Source organism: Hermetia illucens, chromosome 6 (genome assembly GCF_905115235.1).
Source record: "Hermetia illucens chromosome 6, iHerIll2.2.curated.20191125, whole genome shotgun sequence".
NCBI lineage: Eukaryota > Metazoa > Arthropoda > Insecta > Diptera > Stratiomyidae > Hermetia > Hermetia illucens.
The window spans coordinates 24,741,473-24,764,650 of record NC_051854.1 but is presented as its reverse complement, the minus strand read 5'-3'; the positions used below and the strand labels follow the sequence as shown (position 1 = coordinate 24,764,650).

Sequence of the window (23,178 nt, the reverse complement as noted above, 5' to 3'; positions counted from 1 at the left end):
TGCCATCGTGCAGTACTTGCCGAAGAACACCGCATTCTAGACCACAACGACCAATATAGAACAATAATCCTCTGCTGAATCTTCTACTTGACGCACAATTCAAAACTGCAATTGATTAAAGTGCGTTTGGCTTCAATTGACAGTTGGGAAGCTCTGCTTCAAATTCTATTCAACCGCAGTCTCAGGTTCATGCTCTTTTGTGCAAGCAAAGGCTAAAGGGTTGTGTTTTCTTCTTCATTCTCGCCTCTCCCTTTAACACTATTTAGAAAGTTCCGCTATTATTGTTCTAGCTGTCGTCATTGGTTAGATCTTCTCGCTCGGAAGCGCCTCCTGGTACAGACACGCGTTGGTATAACTTTCCCGCTTTTTGAAATGTCCCTCGGGGTCTTGCTTGTTTCTAAAGCCAAGAGAATTATATTCTGCTCAAAAGTCACAGCGAACTAGCGGAGATGCTTTTGAAGGAAGCACCTCCTTTTGTCAATTTCTCCGTCTCCAATGTCGAGCAAGATACTCTGTCGGTTGGGAGTTTAGTGTACCCTCACTCGTTAGACAAATTCTGTCGTCAAGAAGGCACTCTGCTGTGAGCTTTTCACTGGCAGAGCACACTGAAAATGAAGGAAGAAAATAATAACAGACTGTATAGACAAAATACTGAACAGGAGATATTGGCTGATAGTCGGATCTAGCCCTATCCTTTGGAAGATTTTTTAACATTCGCTAGTTTCATGTCTAGTTTGAAAGAGCTTTGAATGGGATTGACTCTTCGACGTTTATCTACTTTATGTTTTACGTGTTGAATTTGCCACCAACAATGTGGGCCATCTCTGGTTCCAAACACAAACTTTAAGCTATTGAATCTAATCTGCTAAATTGTTCCTTGAAATGCTTATTCAGGACCCACTTTCTACGGCGTCTACGAAAGGTTTTTGAAGATATCTTCGTCTGACATTTGGAGAAGCCGAGCATATAAAATGAAAAATTGTTTCCTCTTTTCTCTACATTGGCCAAATCTAGCTTTTGAGATTTTATCTTTCAGAGTAGACTTAAAGTTTTAGGCCGGCTCAGGCTGCGCCATAGTGGATTCAAATTCTTGACGGGGTAACCTGTTAGCCTTCTCATTAACAGCGATATTTGAGTGCCCTATCACCCACATCATGACCGTTTCGTTCAGTTGCTCCGGTTTAAGGAGGAGTTGGTGGCAACTTCACATCAACTGGATAAGCATGGTGTAGCAGTGATATCAGCAATCACTGCTTGACTGTCGGAACAAATTCGAACAGTGCGAACTCGCTATTTTAGTCGCACACGTTATTCCTTTGGCATTCAAATGGCATATCCGTCTGGAATATGGTCGTCATTACGATCCTCTTTCTCAATGCTAAATTATCCGGCGCACATTTTGTCACCGTGTTCCGAAAATTGTCACCTGGTAGACGATGCTCTCCGCCGTCAGCGAAGGAAAATCCGTCGCCTAAAGAAGAGATCCTAAAGTGGGCGTCGCCGCGGTGCTGTTGATCATTTGTAGATGTTGACCAACTTACGTTCGTTCATAGGCAAGGTGTTTCATCCTCTAAAGGGTCGTTGAGACAGTCGAAGGAAGAAGATTGGGGGCATTTCGTCGATGAGAATAACGTGATCCTTGAAGAAAAGTCTACCAGATATGTAAAGGGAAACGAAATCACGACCTTGCCGGCATCAAGGTGAACGGAAAGTTTATGCTTATATGAAGTGATAGTGTTTGTGCCTTGCTGGGTAAACTGTTTCCGGGATTTGAGCCTTTACTTTCTCCTGGCGATCGTACTGAACGGAGAGGAAGGGGATTTATTCCTTCTGTGCGTTGTTGTGAGATCAAGGAGATCATGTCGAGCCTCGTGCCTCGGAAGTCACCACAAGTGAAATGACTGGCGAGTTGTGGGAAGCCATTTGGTGTGCCGTTTGATTGTTGTTCATGGGAGGGTTATTTCCCTGCTTTCTGGAAGACTGCCAGGATTGTTCCTAAAGTCACCAGAGAAGCATAAGAATGATCCTCGGTCGTACAGGGCCGTTTTCCTTCTTCCGGCCTTTGGTAAGATCCAGGAGGGGTTCTGCTTCATCGACTGGAATTGAAGACATCCAATCTGTCGTGGGAAACGCCTTCCGTACTGGTAGGCCCACTCACGGTGCGTTAATGCATTTGAAAACTTTGTTGTCCGTTGTGCTAACAGATAAGTACTTGGAATGTGACCGCCGGATATTACCTCTATGGAAGAGCTACTTCCATATTGGGAAAGCATGCGTCCAAGATGTCAATGAACGTGTATGGGTCAGCATCGAGCGCGGATGCCCACAGGAATCTATCGCAGGTCCATTTATATGGAACTTGATTTTGGATGAACTCCTCTCCTCTCCTCATTCTTGTTACACAACCAACTTGAGCTCGAGTAGTGGGGTACTGAGTGCATGTGCATCGTTACTGTGTGCTTGAAATATTTGTCTGCTTGAGGAAGTTTTATCGGGGACTTTGGGTTCGGGATTGACTTCGCTCTGATGGGGCATGGCAGCTTGAATCAGTTTTTCTTCTTGCGGAATCTGGCTCTTGTCACGTCGTCTCACCCGAGGTTGTCTGGTACTATGGAAAATGAGACGGCCTTCTATGAGCATATGATTTTGGGGAATTCCGGGAGGATTTGCTCTGGGCTCCCTTGTGAAAGTTTCATGGTGGTAATGGTTATGTTTATATTGCGGTCAGGGTCCTCTTTGGGCTGTATGCCTTAGTTGCGGTAAAGATGATGAATAGGCGTCGCATCCGCTGCTATGAATGAATGCACTCAGTGTAAACCGTGGTATTAATCACAGCGGGACTTTATTTGTTGTCTTCAAATGAATCGGTGTCCACATGGCAGATACTCTTGTTAGACCCTCTGGTCCCTCATGCCTTTCTCAATGCTAGAATTCGAAGTCTAGCATTGTGGAAGGCGTTAAATCGTTGCCGAAATATGGATTTTTTTCGTTAAAGAAATCTGGAACAGTTAATTATGGCGAAGTTCTCTTGAGGTCCTTTGGAAAACTATGTTTGCTTTTTAGCCCATATTCATAGACAAAAATACCAGATGCCACGAACAATATATTTAGCTTTCGCCAGAACATTGATGATTGATGATGATATAGCTCTTTCGTGCCTAATATTTAAGGCAATGTATGATGTACAGCATTTTTTGAAATGCATACTGTGTTCTTTACCTTACGTAATTGATGGTAAACTTCGGGATTTTCTTCATCATTCCTGCTCTGGTAACCTCATTTGGTCGACCAATGGATTTTACTTTTTGTCAATTTGTAAGTTCTTGTTGGAACTCTGGTTAGGTTTGATATGGTTGATATGACAATTGCCAGATATTTGGTTCAGTAGCGAGCCAGCAACAAGGCTCTTCTAGACCAACGCTCATAAACTAATTTTGTTGGTGATGCGAAAAAAATGTCACTGATGCATTTGAATTTTTTCCCATTCGAGCCTGAGATCACAAATCTTCTCCTGGCGAATTCAAACAAAGTAACTCGTGCCTTTTTTTCTAAAACAGCTCGGGGTCATTGCTGAACGAAATATGAATATTTGATTGTTGACTGGTTAAGCGAGACTTAATGTAAAAACGAACCTCAAACTGCTGAGGGCATTGTTTTGTTGCCCCTAGAGCAGAAGCGGACATGTGCATTTTGAAGACCTTTGTTCAAATTCTCAGCTGAAAAGTCAATCTATTCTTAGAAAGTAAGGCCAACAGGTAGTTGTTGAGGGGCTCCTTGATGTAACATAGCACCGTTGACTTTTAAAAACTTCGTTCAGTAAAAATAACTTTCCTGCATAATTTGAATCAGCGATGATAGGATTTAGTTACTACAAGAGGTAGAGGTGACTAGCTTCCAATTAAACCTTAAAATTATGTTTAAACTCCAGCGAGAACCAGAATACCCCCTTAACACCATCCATATTCATTCTTTCACACTTACTTCGCCAGTCTCCGATCAAACAAATGCCGACACTCTTATCATTATAGCCCGGTGCATGGGCTCCAACCACATTGAATCCTCTGCCCTCGTAAACATTCCCGTCGCCGCCAATGAGGAACGTGTATCCAACGTCACTCCACCCCCTCACTTCCTGATGCAACTCTTGAATAGACTGAACAGCTTCTTGGCATTCTTTTGCAGTGTAACATGCGCCCGGCTCATATGAATGGTGAATGATAACGTACGGCGAGGGTCCATTGAATAGTGTTGGGGTTTTTGGAGGCTTGGCGCCCCATTCTTCGCGTGTCACTATCGTCATCGACTCAGGTAAGAATACTATGAGTGGAATAACAACAATCGGCACTAGAACAAAGTTTTTTTTTTCGTTTCAGAAGCTCCTTATCGTTAATGGTTTACTTGGAAGTCAAAGCAAGTAAGTGTAGTTTTGTTAATTGTGTTCATTGGAATTGAGTGTTGCACTGTTTGTGTTGCACTGCGGCACTGTTGACTCATGTTGTTTTGATGGCGACTTTGATGATTGTTGCGATAAAGCGAATGGGTACACATACGGGGAGCACTCTTACACTGAATGGATGGTAAACATGCGAGTAAACAAAATGCGTGAATAATTCATGTTTTCTTATCAAAAGTTTTGGTTTGGAATTTCTTGATTCCCCTGGTTAGCTGGAAACGGAGGTCAAGCATAAGCGAATAGTAAAAAGTGTCGTCATTTCAATGGAATCAATGTTTTGTGTTCTACATAGTTGTTATGATTGTGATAAGGTGCCATTGTTCACTCAAAACCTACATTTAATCAATGTGATGCAATGAAGAAAAGGGTTGAATGCATGTTGAAAAAAAACTGGGAAGTTTGTAAAAGTTCGAGAGTTCGGTTGACGGCAGCGCATAAATTTGACAAGGAAGCTTGCATGCACAAAATGCTAACTGTCACTGGAGTGACCAAATTATGAGGGGTTGAAGTTGGAACAAAGGCGTTTCCTGATCATGTTAAAATAAAAAAATATGGAAAGGGGTGATGTCAAATAGGCAGCTAAGTAAACTTTTGTTCTGGCATCAACATGTTGAAAAGACTACATCAGCGTATTTTGAAGATTTTCACCTCTCTCAGCTGTTTCTTTGGCTACACCAGCCCTTGCTATCCTCTTATTTTCCATGTATGCAATGTCGGGAAAAATTATGTGAAATTGTAGTTTATTTCTCTGGGTTGCTTTTGCGTCCAGGCCTTGATGATTAATCCTTTTTCACCCGTTCCCCTCGTTGCTGTCTGCTTAGAGATTCTTCCCTTCCGGTATCTTTCACTGGCTGATCAAGGGTAGAACCGGGCTCAAAACACATAGATACGCGTTATCTCATTGACTGGAATACCAATCGACATCATTTTAGCTATTTTGTGTGCCGTATCGTCCAAGATGGTCCTAAAGTCACGGTACATTTTCAACGCGTTCCTCTTGTAAATAGCACCTATCTTTGGGCATCGTGACCCCCCGATATTTGGCATCATCCTCGCTGGGGCCATGTTGACGTTAGACGCCCTGAATGCCTAGTGTCTATCTTCACTCCAGGATATTTGATTAATCCCGGTGGGTGGCTCCCAAGCAATTGGAGCGTTGATGACACAGTGGTTCCAATACCGAAACCTGTGGAGCAGTCGCGCATTGTCCGTGCGATACTAAAATCTTTTTCCTATTAGAAAGCTATCGATAAGCGCGAATTAGGTTAGTAGCAATGCTAGTCGTTGCCGGGTGCCTTCTTACTAAATTTCACTTGGTTAAGTTGAATGCATTTAAAATCAAGGGTAATCACTGTGTAATACCAGCTAATACTACCCTTATCGGTTATTGGACTCTCAGTCAAGCCAGCAATCACTTTGGGTGTTGATGGTTAATGTAGCTTTACCGAAGCCAATTTGTCGGTCTGGTAAGCCTCTCAGATTCTCTACAGCAGGGAGCAATCTGTTATAGATTACTCACTTAAGGATTTTCGACACACTGTCCAATAAGCCCTTGGGTACGAGATTTGTTCATCAGGTGATATGATATTCTCGTCCATATATCTGCATAATGTTTACCTGATCTGTGGAACTGCTTGCCTGGTGGTCGTTGTGGGTGACGTTCCAGCACATATTCCCAGCTAGCGAAGGACGAACGAAAGTTAGGTCCACAGTTAAATCGTATATGTTGTTTATTTTTGGCCATACGAAGACAGTTGCAGGCTCCCCACGTTTTAATGTATAGCTTGGTCCCTGATGCTCACAACACAGCCCCACCCGTTGCATCGGCTATCCATACATTATTGGTAAGTTTTTTTGGGAATGGACGTATCATAACCACTTGAACCTCCAATTTGTGGGTGGTCTGAGAGACTTGAGTTAAGTGATCCAGAAACTGGTGTACAGGGTGGACTCTGCGGCTGAACTATTCTATCGTTCTTAGAAAAGTTATTCATAAAATACCTCTTTTCTCCCTAGTGGCAATATTTTTATTAAACAAGGAAAGGTTTTTATTCTATTCCCTACATAAGTTTTAACTCTGAGGTTAGTAAAGAAATATGAAATCTACCAACGCTCTTCTCAACTACTATCACAAACAGCAATTTTTGTCATTACATTTCTTAACATATTTTTTCATATCAGTTGACGTTCTAATTCTATCTTTCAGTGCTTGAACAAATGATGAAGTGTTAACATATTCCTCCATCTCAATTCGTAGTCCCAAAGAAAAAAATCGAATGATTGTAAATGGCACTATCGCTGTGGTGAATCAATCATCAATCAAGTGTCTCTATTTTCACCCAATGGGACTATTACGTCACAAGCCGCATAGCTAAAATCGCTGTGGCCGGCGTTCCCCCTCCTCGTGGAGGTCGTCGACATACGGAAGAAGTGTCAGAAGCTCTGCCGTTTGGGACAACGTTTACACGCCTGCAAGTAGGCATGTGCCACAAAGGCGTGATAATAAAAACCAAAGCCCGCGGCTGGTAGAACCTAGTCAATGAAGTAAGGGGTGACCTGTGGGGACTCGACTATCAACTTTCCACCCGGGAAATAGGCGCTCTGCGGAAACCATGCATACTTAAAAGCGGCCAGATGGACCGTATTGTATTATTCTCCAGACATCCCCTACGGATTGATGTCAACAGTGCGGAAGGCGTCGAGGACTGCCCTTTTTCACCTTGAAAAATATAGAAGCAGTTCTATGAAAAATATAAGGGCGGTAGGTCCTAACGGTAGCCCTGCGGAAGTTTACAAACTGGTGTTCTGCCAACGGTTAGACTTGTTGCTCGGGCGTTCAACATTTGCCTGAAGGAGGGCATTTTCCTTGGCGAGGGCCGCGCTAATCAGGAGTATAATAATAATAATCGTTGCCGCAACAATTGGATCAGGGCCTTGAAGTGTGTTAGATCACTTCATTCAAGACCGTAACGGTACACTACAGTAGTACACTGTAGGAGGCAATGTGGTCAGCATTGTGCTCGTCCGAGATTATTACCCTGATTTGACTCAGGTACTCATTCACAGCTGAGTCGATTGGTATCCGATGTCAAATCACGGTACAAATCCCACTGTCATCAGTGAGATTTGAACCGCAACCTTCCGTACGACATCCTTGTTCTCTAACCACTAACCAGGAAGGGAAGAGGAAACCTTAAGCTGCCGTCTGCATACCAGCCACTATGTATACTTGATGCGGCTGGGAAAGTACTCGAAAAGCTCATTAATAGGAGACTGGCTGGAGCGATCCGTGGTGCCGGGGACTTATCGCCAGGGCAGTTCGGGTTCAAAGCAGACGACGTTGCGACACTTTTTGCTAGTCGCGGGGTGTTTCGCGAGTGGTATCTGTTTATCTTAGAATTAGCCGTGATTGCGGGAGTGATCCTCGTTGCCATCGTTGCTAAGAAACGTACCTAAAGCCATCTACAGCAGCAAGGGCGAACACTTAATAGAGATGGTTGCTCGTGAAGAACAGCAACGCACATTTACCGAGTGGCAACTCTCTTGGTTAAATGAGTCAAGTGGCAGATGGACTACCCGGCTCATCGGTAATTTGGATTCGTGGTTGTATCGAAAGCAGATTTACTGTTTCCTTATCCAACTTCTAAGTGGGCATCCAGGTTTTCGATCTTACCTGAACAAGATTGAGAGGACACAATCTCTTGATTGTGGTCTGCAATAGAGTGTTGGATAATGCCGAACACATTTTTTTCTCTTGTGAAGGGTGTGATGAGTTTCGTCCGTAACTTCATGCAGATATAGAGGAGGTCTCTCCAGACAACGTTGTCAGAGAGATGAGGAGCGTTGGCTGATGAAGTGGTGTTGCTCATTATCTTCGGGTTCTTCTTAAGAAAAAGATTAAGCTCGACCAGTGGAGGGATCGAATGGCAAGAGGTTCCTTGAACTAACAAGTACCTTCCTCCTTTCCTCTCCGCCTGGTGAAAGGAATTCTCTAACTTGTAGGCTCCCGAAGCAGGGAAGAGGAGGGAATTAGCCCGAAGTAATGTGACAGTTCAGTGTTAGTTCTCTGATGACTGGAGGTCACCACCTCAAAGAAAAAATTATGCTTTGTTGCTGAAATTCAAGTCTGTATCTATATTGGCAATTTTAGTCAAGTCTGCCAAAATCGTTCAGTAATGCAATTTTGACCAAAGAGACCATCCGAATTAGTTACGACCAATTAACAAGGCAAATATAGTTCCACTGAAGGGTTTTGTATGCCTGTGCATCATATATAATATTTTTTGTTTGGGGTCCTGAGATTGAGACGCTCCTTCCAATTCTCCCATACTTATATGCGGAAAATTGGATTTTGGTTCAAAAATTAAAATTTTGCCCATCATTTTTTTGACCAAAAGGGAATTAGGCATCATGAATTTGTTCCTTCTGGTAGACAGTCTTCTTCTTTTTCTTCAGCCTTTGTCCCGTTCACAAGCGGGGTCGGCTCGTCGTGATCGGCTTCGCCATTTGGCTCTATCGAATGCCTGATCTGGGTGCAATCTCGAGGCTTTCAAATCCCCATCCAGCGTATCAAGCCACCGTTGCTTAGGTCTGCCTTTTGGTCGTTTACCATCGACTTCGATGTTCAGACCAATCTTGGCAAGTGAATTCTCGTTTGCACGAATTGCGTGACCATACCATCGAAGACGCCTCTCTCGCAACTTTTCCACGATCAGTGCAACCTCATAACGATCGCGGATATCTTCATTTCGGATGTGATCTAAACGTGTGACGCCACTAGTCCAACGTAGCATCTTCGTCTCCATTACCGCAAGACGCCGTTCATTGTCTTTTATGGTTGGCCAACACTCCGAACCATAGACAGCGACTGGACGGACGACATTGCGGTAAATTTTAGATTTAAGACGTTCGTTGATACGTCGATCACAAAGGACACCAGTTGTGGAACGCCACTTCATCCAGGTTGCGTTAATGCGTGAAGCAATTTCATAACGCAGCTCTCCATTGGCTGATAGCGTTGACCCGAGGTATTTAAATCGCTCAGTTCTGGGCAGATCACTGCCGCTGACAGTGATTGTGCCTGTTTCATGGGGATCGGTCGTCAAAAATTCAGTTTTGTTTAAATTCAATCTGAGACCGTGTTGCATGAGGCGATCATTCCATTTTTGAACAAGTTGCTTGAGATCATTTTTGCTATTGGATGCTAGGAAAACATCATCTGCATAAAGCAGTGTGTAGGGCGCTGGACGTTGGATATCCCGTGTGACGGTGTCCATAACAAGGACAAAGAGGAGTGGTGAGAGGGCACTTCCTTGATGAACTCCAACAGAGACACGAAGCGGTTTGGTAAACCCGCCATACTTCGAACCTCACTTTTCGGATCGTGGTAGAGCAATTGAACCCAGCGCACGAGTTCTTCTGGCACGAAGTGTTGTCGTAAAGCATACCAGATGAGTTCGTGTGGTACACGGTCAAACGCTTTCTCTAGATCCAGAAAGGCAATGTAAAGAGGGCGATGCTTCTCACGGTGTTTCTCCATGAGTAATCGCGCAGCGTGTATTGCGTCAGTAGTTCCGCAGTTCTTGACAAATCCGGCTTGATTCACGGTTATTTCAACGATTTCGCGAATACGGTTGTCAAGAATGCGTTCAAAAATCTTCATGGTATGGTAGACAGTCAATGTCGCATTCTATGTGGAAGCTCTGGACCCATGAGGAACGCCTATCATGGTGCTTGCTATATGACGTGCATCGTATTTGAACCCAAAGAAATTAGTTACTATCCATCTTTAGCGCTTTTTGTTGACGGTGATGTCCTCATCAACTTTGTTTTCGAAGAACTATGAACCAATGGCGCTGCCACCCAAAAATTCGCATTAAAAACTAACTTGTTTTCGATGCAAACTCCGTGTGGGTTGTCACCTTTCCATATATAACAACTTCACTTGCTTACGTGCCAATTCATCCGAAAGTGTGCTTCCTCACTAAGGATGCGTTTTTCGCTAAAAATTTCAATTGTTTCGTAGCCCAGTCAACGAACAAAGTTGGCCAACTCGATCCGGAATAATTGTATTTATTATTAAGATGGCAAGTCGGTGCCTCTCTAAAGTAGTGACCTCCTTTGAACTTGGGTTATAGAATTCGCTAGAAGTATTCCCTGCTTGTCGAAAAGGTGACTTAAACGGATAAAAATTCATTGTCTAAAAACCTGGATATCTCGAAATTATTCATGCTTGCGGAAACGGCTACTACGCCTCGGAATCAGAGTAATATTTCAAATACGAGCTTTTGTTTTTGTCAACGGTTTATGATTAGTTTTTGGAATGTGCGAGCGCTCCCCGGCGACGGTGCCGACGCTCTCCAGAATACTGGCTTTCTTCAACTTTAGCGATAGACTCTGCGCATTTTGGGCTGGTGGTCCTCCAAAGAGCACACTTCTCCCTGTTCTGGCGCTGTGCTGTTGTAGCGTTAATCCGGTATCGGATTGATGATACTTACTGCATCCGCTAGGCGCACCCATATGTCCTGGAAACCGGTTTCAGACATAATACTAACTGCGATTTTCCAGTCGATAATGAGAAACGTCTTAACAGTGCAGTGTTGAGCACCAACGGAGTGTTTCAATGCAGAGAAAAAGGTGGTTTTCTATGAGCAGTTCAGTGCGGTCGAGGAGAGACTTTCTAGCCTAACCGTGATGGTGATGATCAATGAAAAGGTGGACCCTGATAATACCTTGCGTGTACATGTGGTGGAGAAATTCAAGCTTATGGACGGGAAGTGACGCAAATAAAGTGTCTGGCCACGTCCCGACAGATTCGCCATAATTTTTGACTAAGATTCGAGACAAAGAAACGCATCGATGAGCATAATGATCAAAATGGAATTCGTTATGCGCTAGTCAATTACGTAAAAGACGTAAGGACTCTGCTATTCTTTGCTGTGTCACGACAGAACTTGTAGGTGGTCGCAAGACTCCTGATGGTTCTGCTACTACGTATAATATCTGGTGAAGTTTCACCTTCTCTGGATAAAATAGGTATACCCCCAAACATGAAATCTCGGCAACCAATGCACTCAGATTGAGCAAGGCTGTTGGGCTTGACAGAAAACTCCTTTTTTCACTCACCCGTAAATCCTGGGAATCTGATCATCAGGATTTCGAAAAAGGGAACCCGTCTTGAGTGCAACAATTGAAGGGATATTTGCGTGCTCCCTATCGTTGCGTAGATTGCATCCTAAAATGCATTAAAGAACATCTTGAAAACTTCATTGACAGAGAGGAGGCTGACTTTCGCTCTGGATCCTCTTGCATTGACCGCATCACTGCCCTGCCTCTCATCGATTTTAAGAAAGCTATCGACATCGTGAACAAAAAGGATTTTTGGAATACTCTAAGTAGGAAAATTATTCAGGGAAAATTAATAAATACCATCATCAGGGCGACATTTATTAAGGTTGTTTTTACCTGGTAAAATTGAGGAATTCCAAGCGAAATCCGACAATGTTTTATTCTGTCACTGATATTAATCCTTCTTTTTATCGTAAGACAAGAGCATTCTTGTCCGCAGGACATGAAGGACTTCAATGGAGCATAATAAATACTTCGAATACGCTGATAGCATCTATTTGCTTTATCACCGAATCATGGACCTTACCCAAATGGCTCTGGATTTGGAAATAGAGCAAGCTGAGTCGGCCCGAAGATAAACACCAACAAAACTAAGATTCTCAGTCTAACTGATCTGGGAGAAGCACATGGAAATTGACCACCGCTGTTACTTAAAGATTGCTAGCCTTCGCTGAAGCTGTCTTGGCCATGTCATCGGTGTACTGTCGCTCGAGAAGATCGCACGGATCGAGTACTGGTAGATGTGTTGATTACAGGCCAGAAGTGACAATGAGTAGGTCACACTTTAATAAGGGACGACAACTGCATTACTGGCTATACAAGCCAATAGTATCTGCTATCCCAAAATATCTTTGTTTGCGTGGTCGACAAAAGCAAAGTCTCGGCTTCGTTACAAACTATGATTCAGCATTATTATTACTACAGTTAATGCTATGCAAGTGATAAGCCTGAATGCGTAAGTGGGCCAAGTATGAAAGCAAATAAATGACGTCCATGACGAAGTCAAGATTTGGGTCCGGAGCTTAAAATCGAGAGGCTGACATTTGATTATTCAGTAATTATTATGTTATGATTAAGAATTTGGTTGATAGGAACGATTATTTGTCACTTTACTTCCATTCGTAAGGAGGCGAGTCATTTGCCCTATAGATTTGACTATAAAATCTGGGAGAGGCGAAAAGGAGCTTTTAGAACTATAAATTGTAGATTTGGTATTCAATTAATAGTTAGTCAGTTGGGTACATGCACGTAAATAGAATTGAAATAATATCTAAAGTTATTCTTTAATCTGAATTCGTCAAATGTCACCTATTCTAAGAATTTATTGCAATAAAAATAATATTACTCAGTTTGCACTTACTTGGCTTTAAAATATGTCTGGCGTTGATTAGACCACAATTAAAGTAAGAAAAAAAGGTTTAATTACTGATAAACTTCTCGTGAATTGTAAAACATGAAAAATAGACAACTTTGCATGGAAGCAAATGATTTAATTACATTTAAACTTGGAATAAAAATAAATTGAAGGGAGGATCTGTGTACGGTCGTTGCAGCTACTGCTGTTGCCTTATCACAACATATGAAATGTTGTAATCTTCAATAAATAGCGTCATGACGCTCGCGAGGAGGGCCTTAGATAATTAGGGTCGGTTATTTATGTTGGGATTTGTTAGTATCGAAGCATCGGTGAAGTGACTAAATTAATTAATTTGACCAGAAGATATTTGAGGGTTTTAGGGTTTCGTGAAGAAAAAATCTTATTGAAATCAATTCTGTGTTGTCAAGCATCTGTTTGTTTTCATCCCCCTTCGCTTGTAAGAAGTTATTTTGTGCTTATTAAATTTGTGGGAGCTATAAAATATCATGCAGCAACTAGAAAAGCTTGTTGCCAACAGGGCTTAAAGATGTTTCATTGCTAAATGGCGTTCTTTGTGCTGTCAAATGGAGAACCTGGAGTTGTTCCTTTTAATGAACCTTGCGTCTGTTATTAATTTGAAAATTGAAAATCTTCGAAAGATGAAAGTTTTGGAAGATACAAATCTTGCTCTACGGCCCAAATTTTTAAAGAAAGGCGGTTGTTATCTGCAGATAAAATCTAAGTTTGTTTGCATATCGTTTAAAAAATCCAATAATAGTATACATCTGTGTCCTCGAAGTTTATCAAAGGAATCTCTCCAACAACTTAAAGTTAAATTCATGTCCGCTATTCTGACCAGGGCATTATGAAAAGAGTAAAAGTGGATAGTTTGGTGCAACTCCTGCTTTAATTGCTAACTCCTTCAAAAGTATTTTCAGAATAAAATATTCAGAGTGGTGGCAATATATTATTAGATTATATTTGCATGATTACTAGCTAGATACATGCGGTCAAAGCTTTTACCGGGAATTTTTTCAATATGATAGAATCATAGAATTTGTTATACATGAAATGACTAACTTCCGGTCTTCCGCTCAATATTCACTGCTGTATCTTGTATGGTATTCAGAGCTATTAAAGTTTCTTCGAAAAATAATATTTTTCGGTACAATTTCCAGATAAAAACATTTGATTACTAATTCTGTTTCATTTTTGCACAGATGGTTTGAGCTTAGACCAATATGTCTATCTATTTATTGTGTTTTATTTTTTATATTATCACAGACGTTTGCCTGGGCAGCTTCGGCATTGTTAGGGAACCTCAAATATAAGTATCTACGACTGGGGGTATTTGTTCAAATCGGAATTAGATTCTCTGATAATGCCGAAATACGAAAAATTCAACCGATAAATTAAATTGAAAAAGGATGTGCCAAAAATGCGGTTGGCCCCTTGCCTTGTTTGAGCTATCTATCTGCTAAGTCCTATCTATAAAGGGTTGCAACATAACTTCCCTTGTTGTATGGGGGATGAGAGTATACTTGTATGGTATTGTTGAATTTATTGAACATTGTCGAAAGTATTTGTGCAGTGGCTACCAATGAACTGTTGCAAATTGGATCTAATTTACGAGGAAAGTCGATATTGGTCGAATGCATACACACGTGATGTCAGGTCGTCCCGAACCATCAAGAAAGGAAATGGAAGAAAGATTTCCTCTTCTCTCTTGCTTCACAGTGATCCCAAGAGTCTGGTCAGTTCAAGATGTAGAGTGAAAACCAGACCAGGTTTGTCCCAAGATAGTTTTTACGCCTTTGAATTTTAAGCTATTGTCTTCTGCAACAGCGGGAAAGGTATCTAATTCGGGTGGGGTGCATGGAGATTCTTCTCCTTTCCTTTTATTATGCGAAAGACGTCGATAACACGCCCATCAATTAGCAGTGTTAATCGAGTAAGTACCCTCTTTCCACTTCTCTTTGTTCTTGTCATGGAAATTGTCATAGGGAACACTTAGCGTCCAATACCCTACCTGCCCCTACGGCAAAGGGAATCATTCAGTCTTCTTCTCCAGCCTTTGTCTCGATTTGTTCTGTCAAAAGCCTGATCTGGATGCAGTTGAGAGGTTTTCAGATCACCATCCACCGTATCAAGCCACTACTATTTCGGCCGGTCTTTTGTTCTTTTCCCATTTACTTCGATGTTCATACCATTCTTGGCAAGTGAATTCTCTCCCTCGAAATTTATTCACGATCGATACAACCCCATATCGATGGCAAATATTCTCATTTCGGATGTGATGTAGCACTTTTCGTCGATGAAAGGTGTCAGGCTGTGAATCGGAGAAAACTGTGCCGGGCGCCGATTCTAAAAAATGCACCAGGAAGACCAGTTGCTTGGAGTGCAGGCCAATACTGCCAGTAAGCAATTAGCTGTCGGCATTCTTTTCGCCCTAGTTATAGTAAACACCACCAGGCAGGATGGAGGAAGCACTACATTTCGGGCTTTGATCGATCCTGGATTGCAACAATCGGTAGGATAGCCGGGCTATGAATTCTCGCTTCTAATCAATGTTAACGGTGAATCCTATGTTAGGGATTCTCTAGCCACTCTTCTACCAAAAGAGAATTCCATGATCGATATGCCTAAATGAGACTGACTGATTCCACATTTAATGTGAAGGTCGGCATTGATTTGATTCTAGGCGCCCAGGATTTTGACGAAATCATCGGGCGAGGCACAGGAAACGAGATTAGGCAAGGTGACGGCTATGTTAAACCAATATGGGACAATTCTATTGAATATATCAACAGTCGATTTTGAACACGGTCTTCAATGATTCTTTGATTTCGATAGTCGACCAGTTCGTTGATGCAACATGGAGACAGAAGACCTTACAGAGAGGGTGAAGCCATGGCTCTACTAGGAAACGTGTGGGACAGGGCGTTCGCTTGCTTCAAGCAATTCGAGAGAAGCCGGGAACAAGGATCCTGAATTACCCACAGAATATAAATTTATGAATGAATATGGGGAGGATAGGCGCGTTTATTACCATGGGCATCATCCAGTGATCAAGCTGGAGAGCTCCACGTCGAAAGTACCCTTGATTTTCAATGCTTTTGCCAAGATTATAACCGAAGTATACCTAAATGGCTAGATATGTAATGGACCTAAGGTACAGAACGATTTACCTCAGATCCTACTGAAGAAGAGGAAACTGGAGTTCGTGATGTCAGCGGAGGTCGAAAACATGTTCCCTGCCACAGAAGTTTAAGGGGAGGGGGCATTTGTATAGGTCAACCAAAAATAGGAAGCCTTCTACCTGTTAAGAAGCCCGAAATGACTAAAGGAACAAAAATCCTAATCGGGCAAATTATGGAGTTATTAAGATGAGGCCTTTTCAATTTATGGGCCCGCAACGAAGGGAGCCTTTTGGATAAGATCCCCGAGGATCCTAAGAAATCATGATCTCCCGAGATCATGCAGGAATCCGCAATTACCACACAAACAAAATGCTAATTATTGTCAAACATAGCTGGAACTTTCGATTCCCTGCAATGACTGGCACCAATGACCATAACTGTAAAGATATTGATGTAGCGGATTTGAAAATCAGAGATTAGCTGGAAGATGCACCTGTATATTGCTGGAGTGACCCAAAGATTGCGCTATCTTGGCTGGAGAAGAAACCGGTGCAAATAGTAAATGTCGCCAAGTGCTAAGATTCGGGACATTATCAAAAAGACCTGGACTTTGAGACGCGTCAAATCAAAGGAGAACTTCTTGTTGTTCTTCAAGAGGCATCATCTGATTTTCATCAAAATTCAAAGGATCGATCCCCGCCATTGAATACGAGCAAACGAAATAAACTAGCGAAATTACATCTATTCATTGAGGATCAGGGTCTTGTAGGAATCGGAGGTAGACTTCGAAACGTGATCGTTGCCGAAGATCATGAACATTCGACACTATTGCCTCAGGATCACTACGTTATTCAGCTAATCATTCAGGAAACTGACATGCAAACATTTCACGGATTCACCACGGCAGTCTGCAGTCTATTATGGATGCGGCATAGGATTCTGAATGATGATCATAATGAAAGTAATACAGAACGAGATACATCGGTGACTTACTTGAGTACAATATATGAGAACTATTGGAAAAAAACAGCTAATGGAGGAAATAATAGCCGTTCTTATCACACCAAGTACACTAGTCTTGCACTGTGACGTCGACAATGGACAAGGAGGTACAACAGGCGATAACAACCGCAGCCGGGAATGTCGCAACAATATCAGCGAAGGACGGTGCTACTTGGCACTTTATCCCAATCGCTACGTCACATTTTCGTGGATTGCGACAGGTAGCTGTGAAGTCAGCCAAACCACAATTGAAATGCGTTTTCGAGGAAGTTCGTTGGATACCAATATTCGCGAAGTTTACAGCAATATTGTGCCAGGTGGAGCGGGCTTAAATTCGACACCCCGGTACCACTCTCCAACAACCACGACAATTTGGAGACCTATCAAAAGCAGACAGGACCCGGCGCGTCCTCTTTGAATGATGGCAACAGTTAAGCGGTTTGCATCAAGTGTCCTCTCGCTAACTGCCAAATGGGTATCCCGACGAAATTGATAAGACTGGCTAGGCTAACCCTGGCCAATTGGGGAGGTCAGATAAAAGCAGCAGGATCATTTTCGAGACCATTCAACATCAACAACGGTCTAAGACAAGAGGATGCTCTATCGGGCCTCCTCTTTAAATTGGCGAAATTAACCATGCCTTTTAAGTCTACCCGACTACTGGCCAATGCTGACGATATCGGCATCATGGGAAGTGAGCAGTTATAGGTGTGGTCCATCACTAAACGAGTAGTATACCCAGTAGTATTTCCTGACATTTAGTGTCACCTTGTTGAGGTTGGATTGTAAGAGTTGAGCAGAGATGAAACAAAGGGAAAGAATTTAGGGTCGTCTGCGTAAAGCAAACACGATCATGTGAGGATGGAGACAAGCTCATTGATAAGGAATATGAGTATTAGCTAGACAATTATAGAGCCTTGGGGAACACCAGAGGAAGAAAGAAAGAGAAGAAACTCTGTAAGGACGGTTTGATAGGTAGGAAGAGAGCCATGAAATTATTGAGGTGAGGAAGTTGAGCACATAGAGTTTGGAGAGGAGAATATTGCGGTTAGTAGCATCAAAGGCTTTAGAAAAATCGGTGTAAATAGCGTTTATCAGCTGTGAATTAAGACAGGCAAAGAAGTTGGTAAAGTCCAGAAGGTTTGAAGATAATAGATCGACATTTCACAAAACTATACTGCTCTTTTGCTAGGAGGTGATCGAATTTCGCGGTAAACCAGTCGTTTAATTATCGCTTGAGGATTTTGGAGCAAGAAGAGACAAGAAAAACAGAAGGGTGGTTCCCAGCTAGAATATGGCCTTCGTTTTTCAGGATAGAGACAATAAGGGCCTCTTTTAAAAGATGAAGAAGATATCGAAATTCTCCATTGGACCGTAGCATTGTGCAATTGTGATGCTCGTCAATCTGGACCGTAATCTCGCAGTCAAGTGCCTGTCAGGAACCGTCTTCCTTGTTACGAGATCGTGTCTAGCGGTAACCGTCAGCAATTGCCCGATATCGGACTTGTGTTTTTTATCACAGAGTTTTCCAAGGTGCAAAAGCGCGATACCGCAAGAGGAGAACGCTCTCCAGAGTCCCACCGTCTGGCTTAATTTAGAGTCAATATGTCCCAGTCGAAGAAAAGCGAGCATTTTGGAGGCCTTCGATGTTGTTGCCGAGGAGAATATGTGCATTTTCGAAACAAAGTAAAAGCTGTTTTCGATAGAGAAGGGTCGTAGTCGTGGGGAAATTTCCTATTTCGTTCGTGTCGCAAATCGATTCTGTTGTAAAAAAACCAATGGTCACTGTTCGGCATGCCAGCAATAATTGTTACTATTTAAAATATTGTGTGAATTCGGGGAAAATCAATGAGCAAATAAGGTTTATTTTCAAAGAAAATTTTAATCCAAGAAACTTAATATTATCCGTCTGCACCATACGTCGATTCCCGATTTACTGGAGATGCTGAATGCTTTCGACTATTCAGACCCAACTTTGCCGTTGAAACCCTCGTTTACTTGAAGCAGCACTGAGGCAAGGATAACAACATTAAATGATGTCAAAGAAATTCTTTTATATTCAACGCATACAACCGAATATCTTGCTATCTAAATAATTGTTACCTCTTTCGGTCGTTTTCTAATGACGACTGGAAGTCTTTGTCAACAATGACGCCGATCTAAAAATTTGGCTCTGATAACTTTTATAATAGGAAACGTATCAACTGAATAAAACTGTAGAGATAATAATCGAGTAGACATTCATATCGCCATTCGTAGGGAATAACAAGGTAAATTGATTTTCACTCAAATTGAGTTAAATTGGTTTATGATTTGCTGAAGCGCTCTTACTGTGTGCGGGGGCTCTGTAACAATGAGTATATTAAATCTACCCATTGGTAATTTCAATTTGGAGACTTTTTCATCTTAGGTAGACCAAAGTTAATCATAAAAATGCCTAATCCATTTGAGTGAAAGTCTATTTACCTGGTATACCCGGTGGTGGCCAATATATAGGTTAGGGTTTACATAGGGTTAACATCACTCAAAATTAATTATCTTCAAATAAAGAATAAATATGTACCTGATATGCTATTCTGAAACGCTAATTTCTCTCGGTAATCAATTAACACTATTCACAAACCACTCAATCTTTTAGATGTACCACTCCAAATCACTAACTAGTCCCAGCACAGTCACTTTGTAGTAGTCTGCATAACCACCAATCTAGCAACCTATCCAGAAAGAAGATCTAAATAAAAGTATCGATTCACAGAGACCCGAGTATCTATACATTCCTCGTCGTCAAATTTGCTTCATCATCACCATTTGTAACACTCATAGATATTTTTCTCGTCGGGTCGACCTATGTTTAGGGGCCATGTGTAAAGTTTGCAGTGAGTCCCCCCGAAAGTGGAATTCATTGAGCAATTTTTTTTCCTTAGAATTATATGAAATGCAGATACAAAAATCACCGACGCTCTGGCGATGGAGTATGACCAGTTGAGGTTTTCAAGCTTTAACAGTTCTCAAGTGGTTCGTTTTCATTCAGTGAATGGAAACTTTTCAAAGTCAGGGCTACGATGGTCTGGGCTGGTTCGGCTTGATTACATCCGTCATCAGACAGGTTGATGAGTAATTGTGTTGAAATTTGCATATATCAATCCATGCGGACACTTACACTGGCGGTCAGTGTTCTACAAACTTTGGTTGCGATTCTTGCAGTTTGGATGAATGAACTCTTTCACTTTGTGGTACTTTTTCAAAGAGTTATCTCCGGGGCTCAATCTACTTTTATTTTATTTTCTATTATGCAAAGCGAGGATATCTTTTCACGCAGGATTTCTATTAAAGAAAGTGCTTATTACCTGCACAAAACACACAATCAATTGGAAGGAGCTCAAAGACCTACATAACGAGTGGGAGGCTCTACAGAGCGCCAAACCGTACTATTATAATTTACTCAATAAAAGCGTCAAAGAAGTCATAACATTACTGTTGCCGTACACCTGCTCCATGTTTGCGGGGTTTTGTCGTGGAACTTTATTCATTCTTCCTGCACAGGTGCTTGGCTGGGCTTTCTTTTTGTATCGTGTTGCTGTGGTGGTTTTGTTGCCTTGAGGGGATCCCCGCGACATGATAAGAGCGTGTGAATTTCTAGTGATCGTTATTCAATTTTGCCAATTATCGAGTGTACACGGTATATTGTTCAATTACAGGTGTTGGAGGGCTTTCGGCACAAATCATAATCGTTTTTTGCTTTTATTATTACACAATGGCAGCGTTTGAATTGCTTTGGATATTGTTTGCCATTGTTGGAATCAAGCTTTTGAGTTGGTTCGTGTTGTTGGCAATCATCAGCCATAATGAATCTATTTTAAAGTCTTTAGACACTTTTGATGATTGATATGAACTGTCGTAAGCAGATAATTTATGGAATAAGGTGTTATCAAATGTTTGTGACTATTTTTTCATGGTATTTTTTGATTGATGTGATGACACCACTTAGAGACATTTGTTTTCTGAGGTCAAGCATTAGATTAGGGGGATATTTTGGGGGATGCGATAACATATTTGAAATACATTTTTAAATTGATAGAACTATAGAGTACCCAATGAAGTGATCATATCGACTCTTGCGAAGTCTCTGTCAATTGGTTTAACAAGTTAGTAGTGTCGCCAGATATAGACAGGTAGCGGTCAGTGCCGAAAAGTTTACATTGTGATAAGACTAACAGCAAGTGCCACCAAAAAAAAAAAAATCGGGAGACTTTTGTCAATGCGGACTACATAGACCTTTAAAAAGGGGGAGGGGGCGTTAACTATGTTTGCTGTAAATTTCAAACCACACTATTCCTGTCCATATCTGACAATATGTTCCAGTCGCTCTTTTCTTGCATTTCTTCTCAAATATTTTGTGGCATGGATGCCCCACAGCCAAGGCCGACAAACTGATAAAAGAACAAGCGGATGTTATTTACGTAGTGGAAATATTTGACGAAAAAGTCATTGTTTACTGACCATTGCCCCCGAGATGTCATTTAATATAGAATCTGTGGATTCAACTTAGGATTTTTAGTTCAGAGATTTTATGTTGACGTAACATATCGCGCCTCCGTTCGTAACTTTGCCTCTTGCTTCGAGCAAAGAAATTCTTCTCCTGCGCGGATAGTTCCATGTATATTATTTGTTAATGCGGTTGGAGGTTTCAGTAAATAAATAAGAGGCAAGTAAAGTGGTCCCTGATATGGAGCATTATCTAAGGTAAGGGTTGGATGTGGTTAGACTTGACGGGTTGATGTTTCTCTTGGGTTTGGAATTTGCTTGGGCTTCCGGGCTGTGCCTGTGATATTTTAATATTGTAGATATATTCACCGAACCTGGACCGGGGCCTGGTTTAATAAAATCAGTTCCATGTCTGTCTATCTGTCACATGCAATTTTCTCACAAACGAAATTTGGGGTAAGAAGGTGGGAATTGTGAATGCCCCCACATGCAGTAAGTTACATCTTTCTACGTTAGGTTAAAAGGGGGTCTTCATACATGCAAAAGGGGGCTGTAATTTTTTTCACCGAATATAGTTATCTTGGGTACCAAATGAAAGGTATTCTTACACTCTGCCTCATAGGGCAGCTTCTGATAAGGGTGGGGGGAGTGCTCCACATCTTTTCCATTCCTCTCCTGTCAGGATAAGGCTGAAAATCTAAACTTCACCATGGTGATATGCAAAAAAAAATTTTGCATTGAGATTTCCCTCCGGAGGCACCGCGTTAATGGGTCGGATTGGTATTTTTTTTACTACTGACCTGAAGGTGGTCCAATTAGAAGAATCTCAAGGGAAAATCAGTTTATCAAGCGTTTTTGGGTTGTAAATATCTTTTGCATATATGTAATTCGCGCTGCCAAATCGAATTTTGCAGAGAAGGAACTGATGACAACAAAACAGACATGATCTGCGGAACGATTAGCAAGAGTAGACCGTCAGGTTCAGACGGTAATCCCTGTAGAGTACTTAAATTAATAGTTAGAACAATACTAAGATCCTTCGCTGAGACGTTTGAAGGGTGCGTGGGTGAAAGAAACCTGATAAGGGACCGAGCCTAATAAGAAACTAGTAGCCGTCTCCGTATCCGCCGATATGTTTCTTGAATGTAATAGGTTAAAACTGTGAAAGGCTATTCTACGATAGCTTACTCCCCAGCATCGAATCCTATGGATGTGATGGATTCGGTAGTTGGATTAGGTAGAGAAGTAATTTCCCTTAGCGAATGCTACACGGTGGTTGCTTTGAATACCTTTCGGAGAGGAATCTATTTTACGATAAGGACAATGGAGCTGACCAGGACATAATGATGAGAAGAGTATGACCGGACTTTGTAGGGAGGGCCCTTCTTGTAGAACTCTTACATAGCACTAGGTGTGATGATAGTTAAACTGAAGCATAGTTTAAAAAAAATATCAATACGAAAAAGAGATTGTGTAGATGGCCTATATTTCATAAAGTTGTCAAAAAAAAATTCGATGCTGGTGGAAAATACACAAAAACTAGAGCTCAGGGAAATCAAAGCAGCTACCAATTCTCTCTAAGTTCAATGGCTGGTAGAAAAGTTAATAGAGCT

The 23,178-nt window shown here is 41.7% G+C and overlaps 3 protein-coding genes across 5 annotated transcripts in view; 1 reads left to right on the top strand and 2 right to left on the bottom strand.

Moving 5' to 3' along the window:
* Positions 1-23,178, top strand: part of LOC119658690 (trichoplein keratin filament-binding protein) — a 167,329-nt gene that overhangs the window by 56,764 nt on the left and 87,387 nt on the right. Inside the window, exon 2 of the mRNA XM_038066275.1 lies at positions 4,374-4,414. The gene's annotated coding sequence lies outside the window, so the exon portion shown is untranslated. The remainder of the gene's footprint in view (positions 1-4,373; positions 4,415-23,178) is intronic.
* LOC119658691 (peptidoglycan recognition protein 3-like) overlaps positions 1-23,178 on the bottom strand; it is a 75,997-nt gene that overhangs the window by 3,646 nt on the left and 49,173 nt on the right. The window lies entirely within an intron of this gene.
* LOC119658693 (peptidoglycan-recognition protein LB-like) overlaps positions 1-23,178 on the bottom strand; it is a 47,259-nt gene that overhangs the window by 2,329 nt on the left and 21,752 nt on the right. Inside the window, exons 1-2 of one of the 3 annotated variants that reach the window (XM_038066281.1) lie at positions 20,428-20,530; positions 3,982-4,317 (exon numbers count right to left, since the gene is read on the bottom strand). In XM_038066281.1, the coding sequence (XP_037922209.1) occupies positions 3,982-4,300 (319 nt within the window). In that variant the 5' untranslated portion in view covers positions 4,301-4,317; positions 20,428-20,530. Of the gene's footprint in view, positions 1-3,981; positions 4,345-20,427; positions 20,531-23,178 lie in introns of those variants that run through there. The other 2 variants (XM_038066279.1, XM_038066280.1) reach the window with 2 other exon arrangements.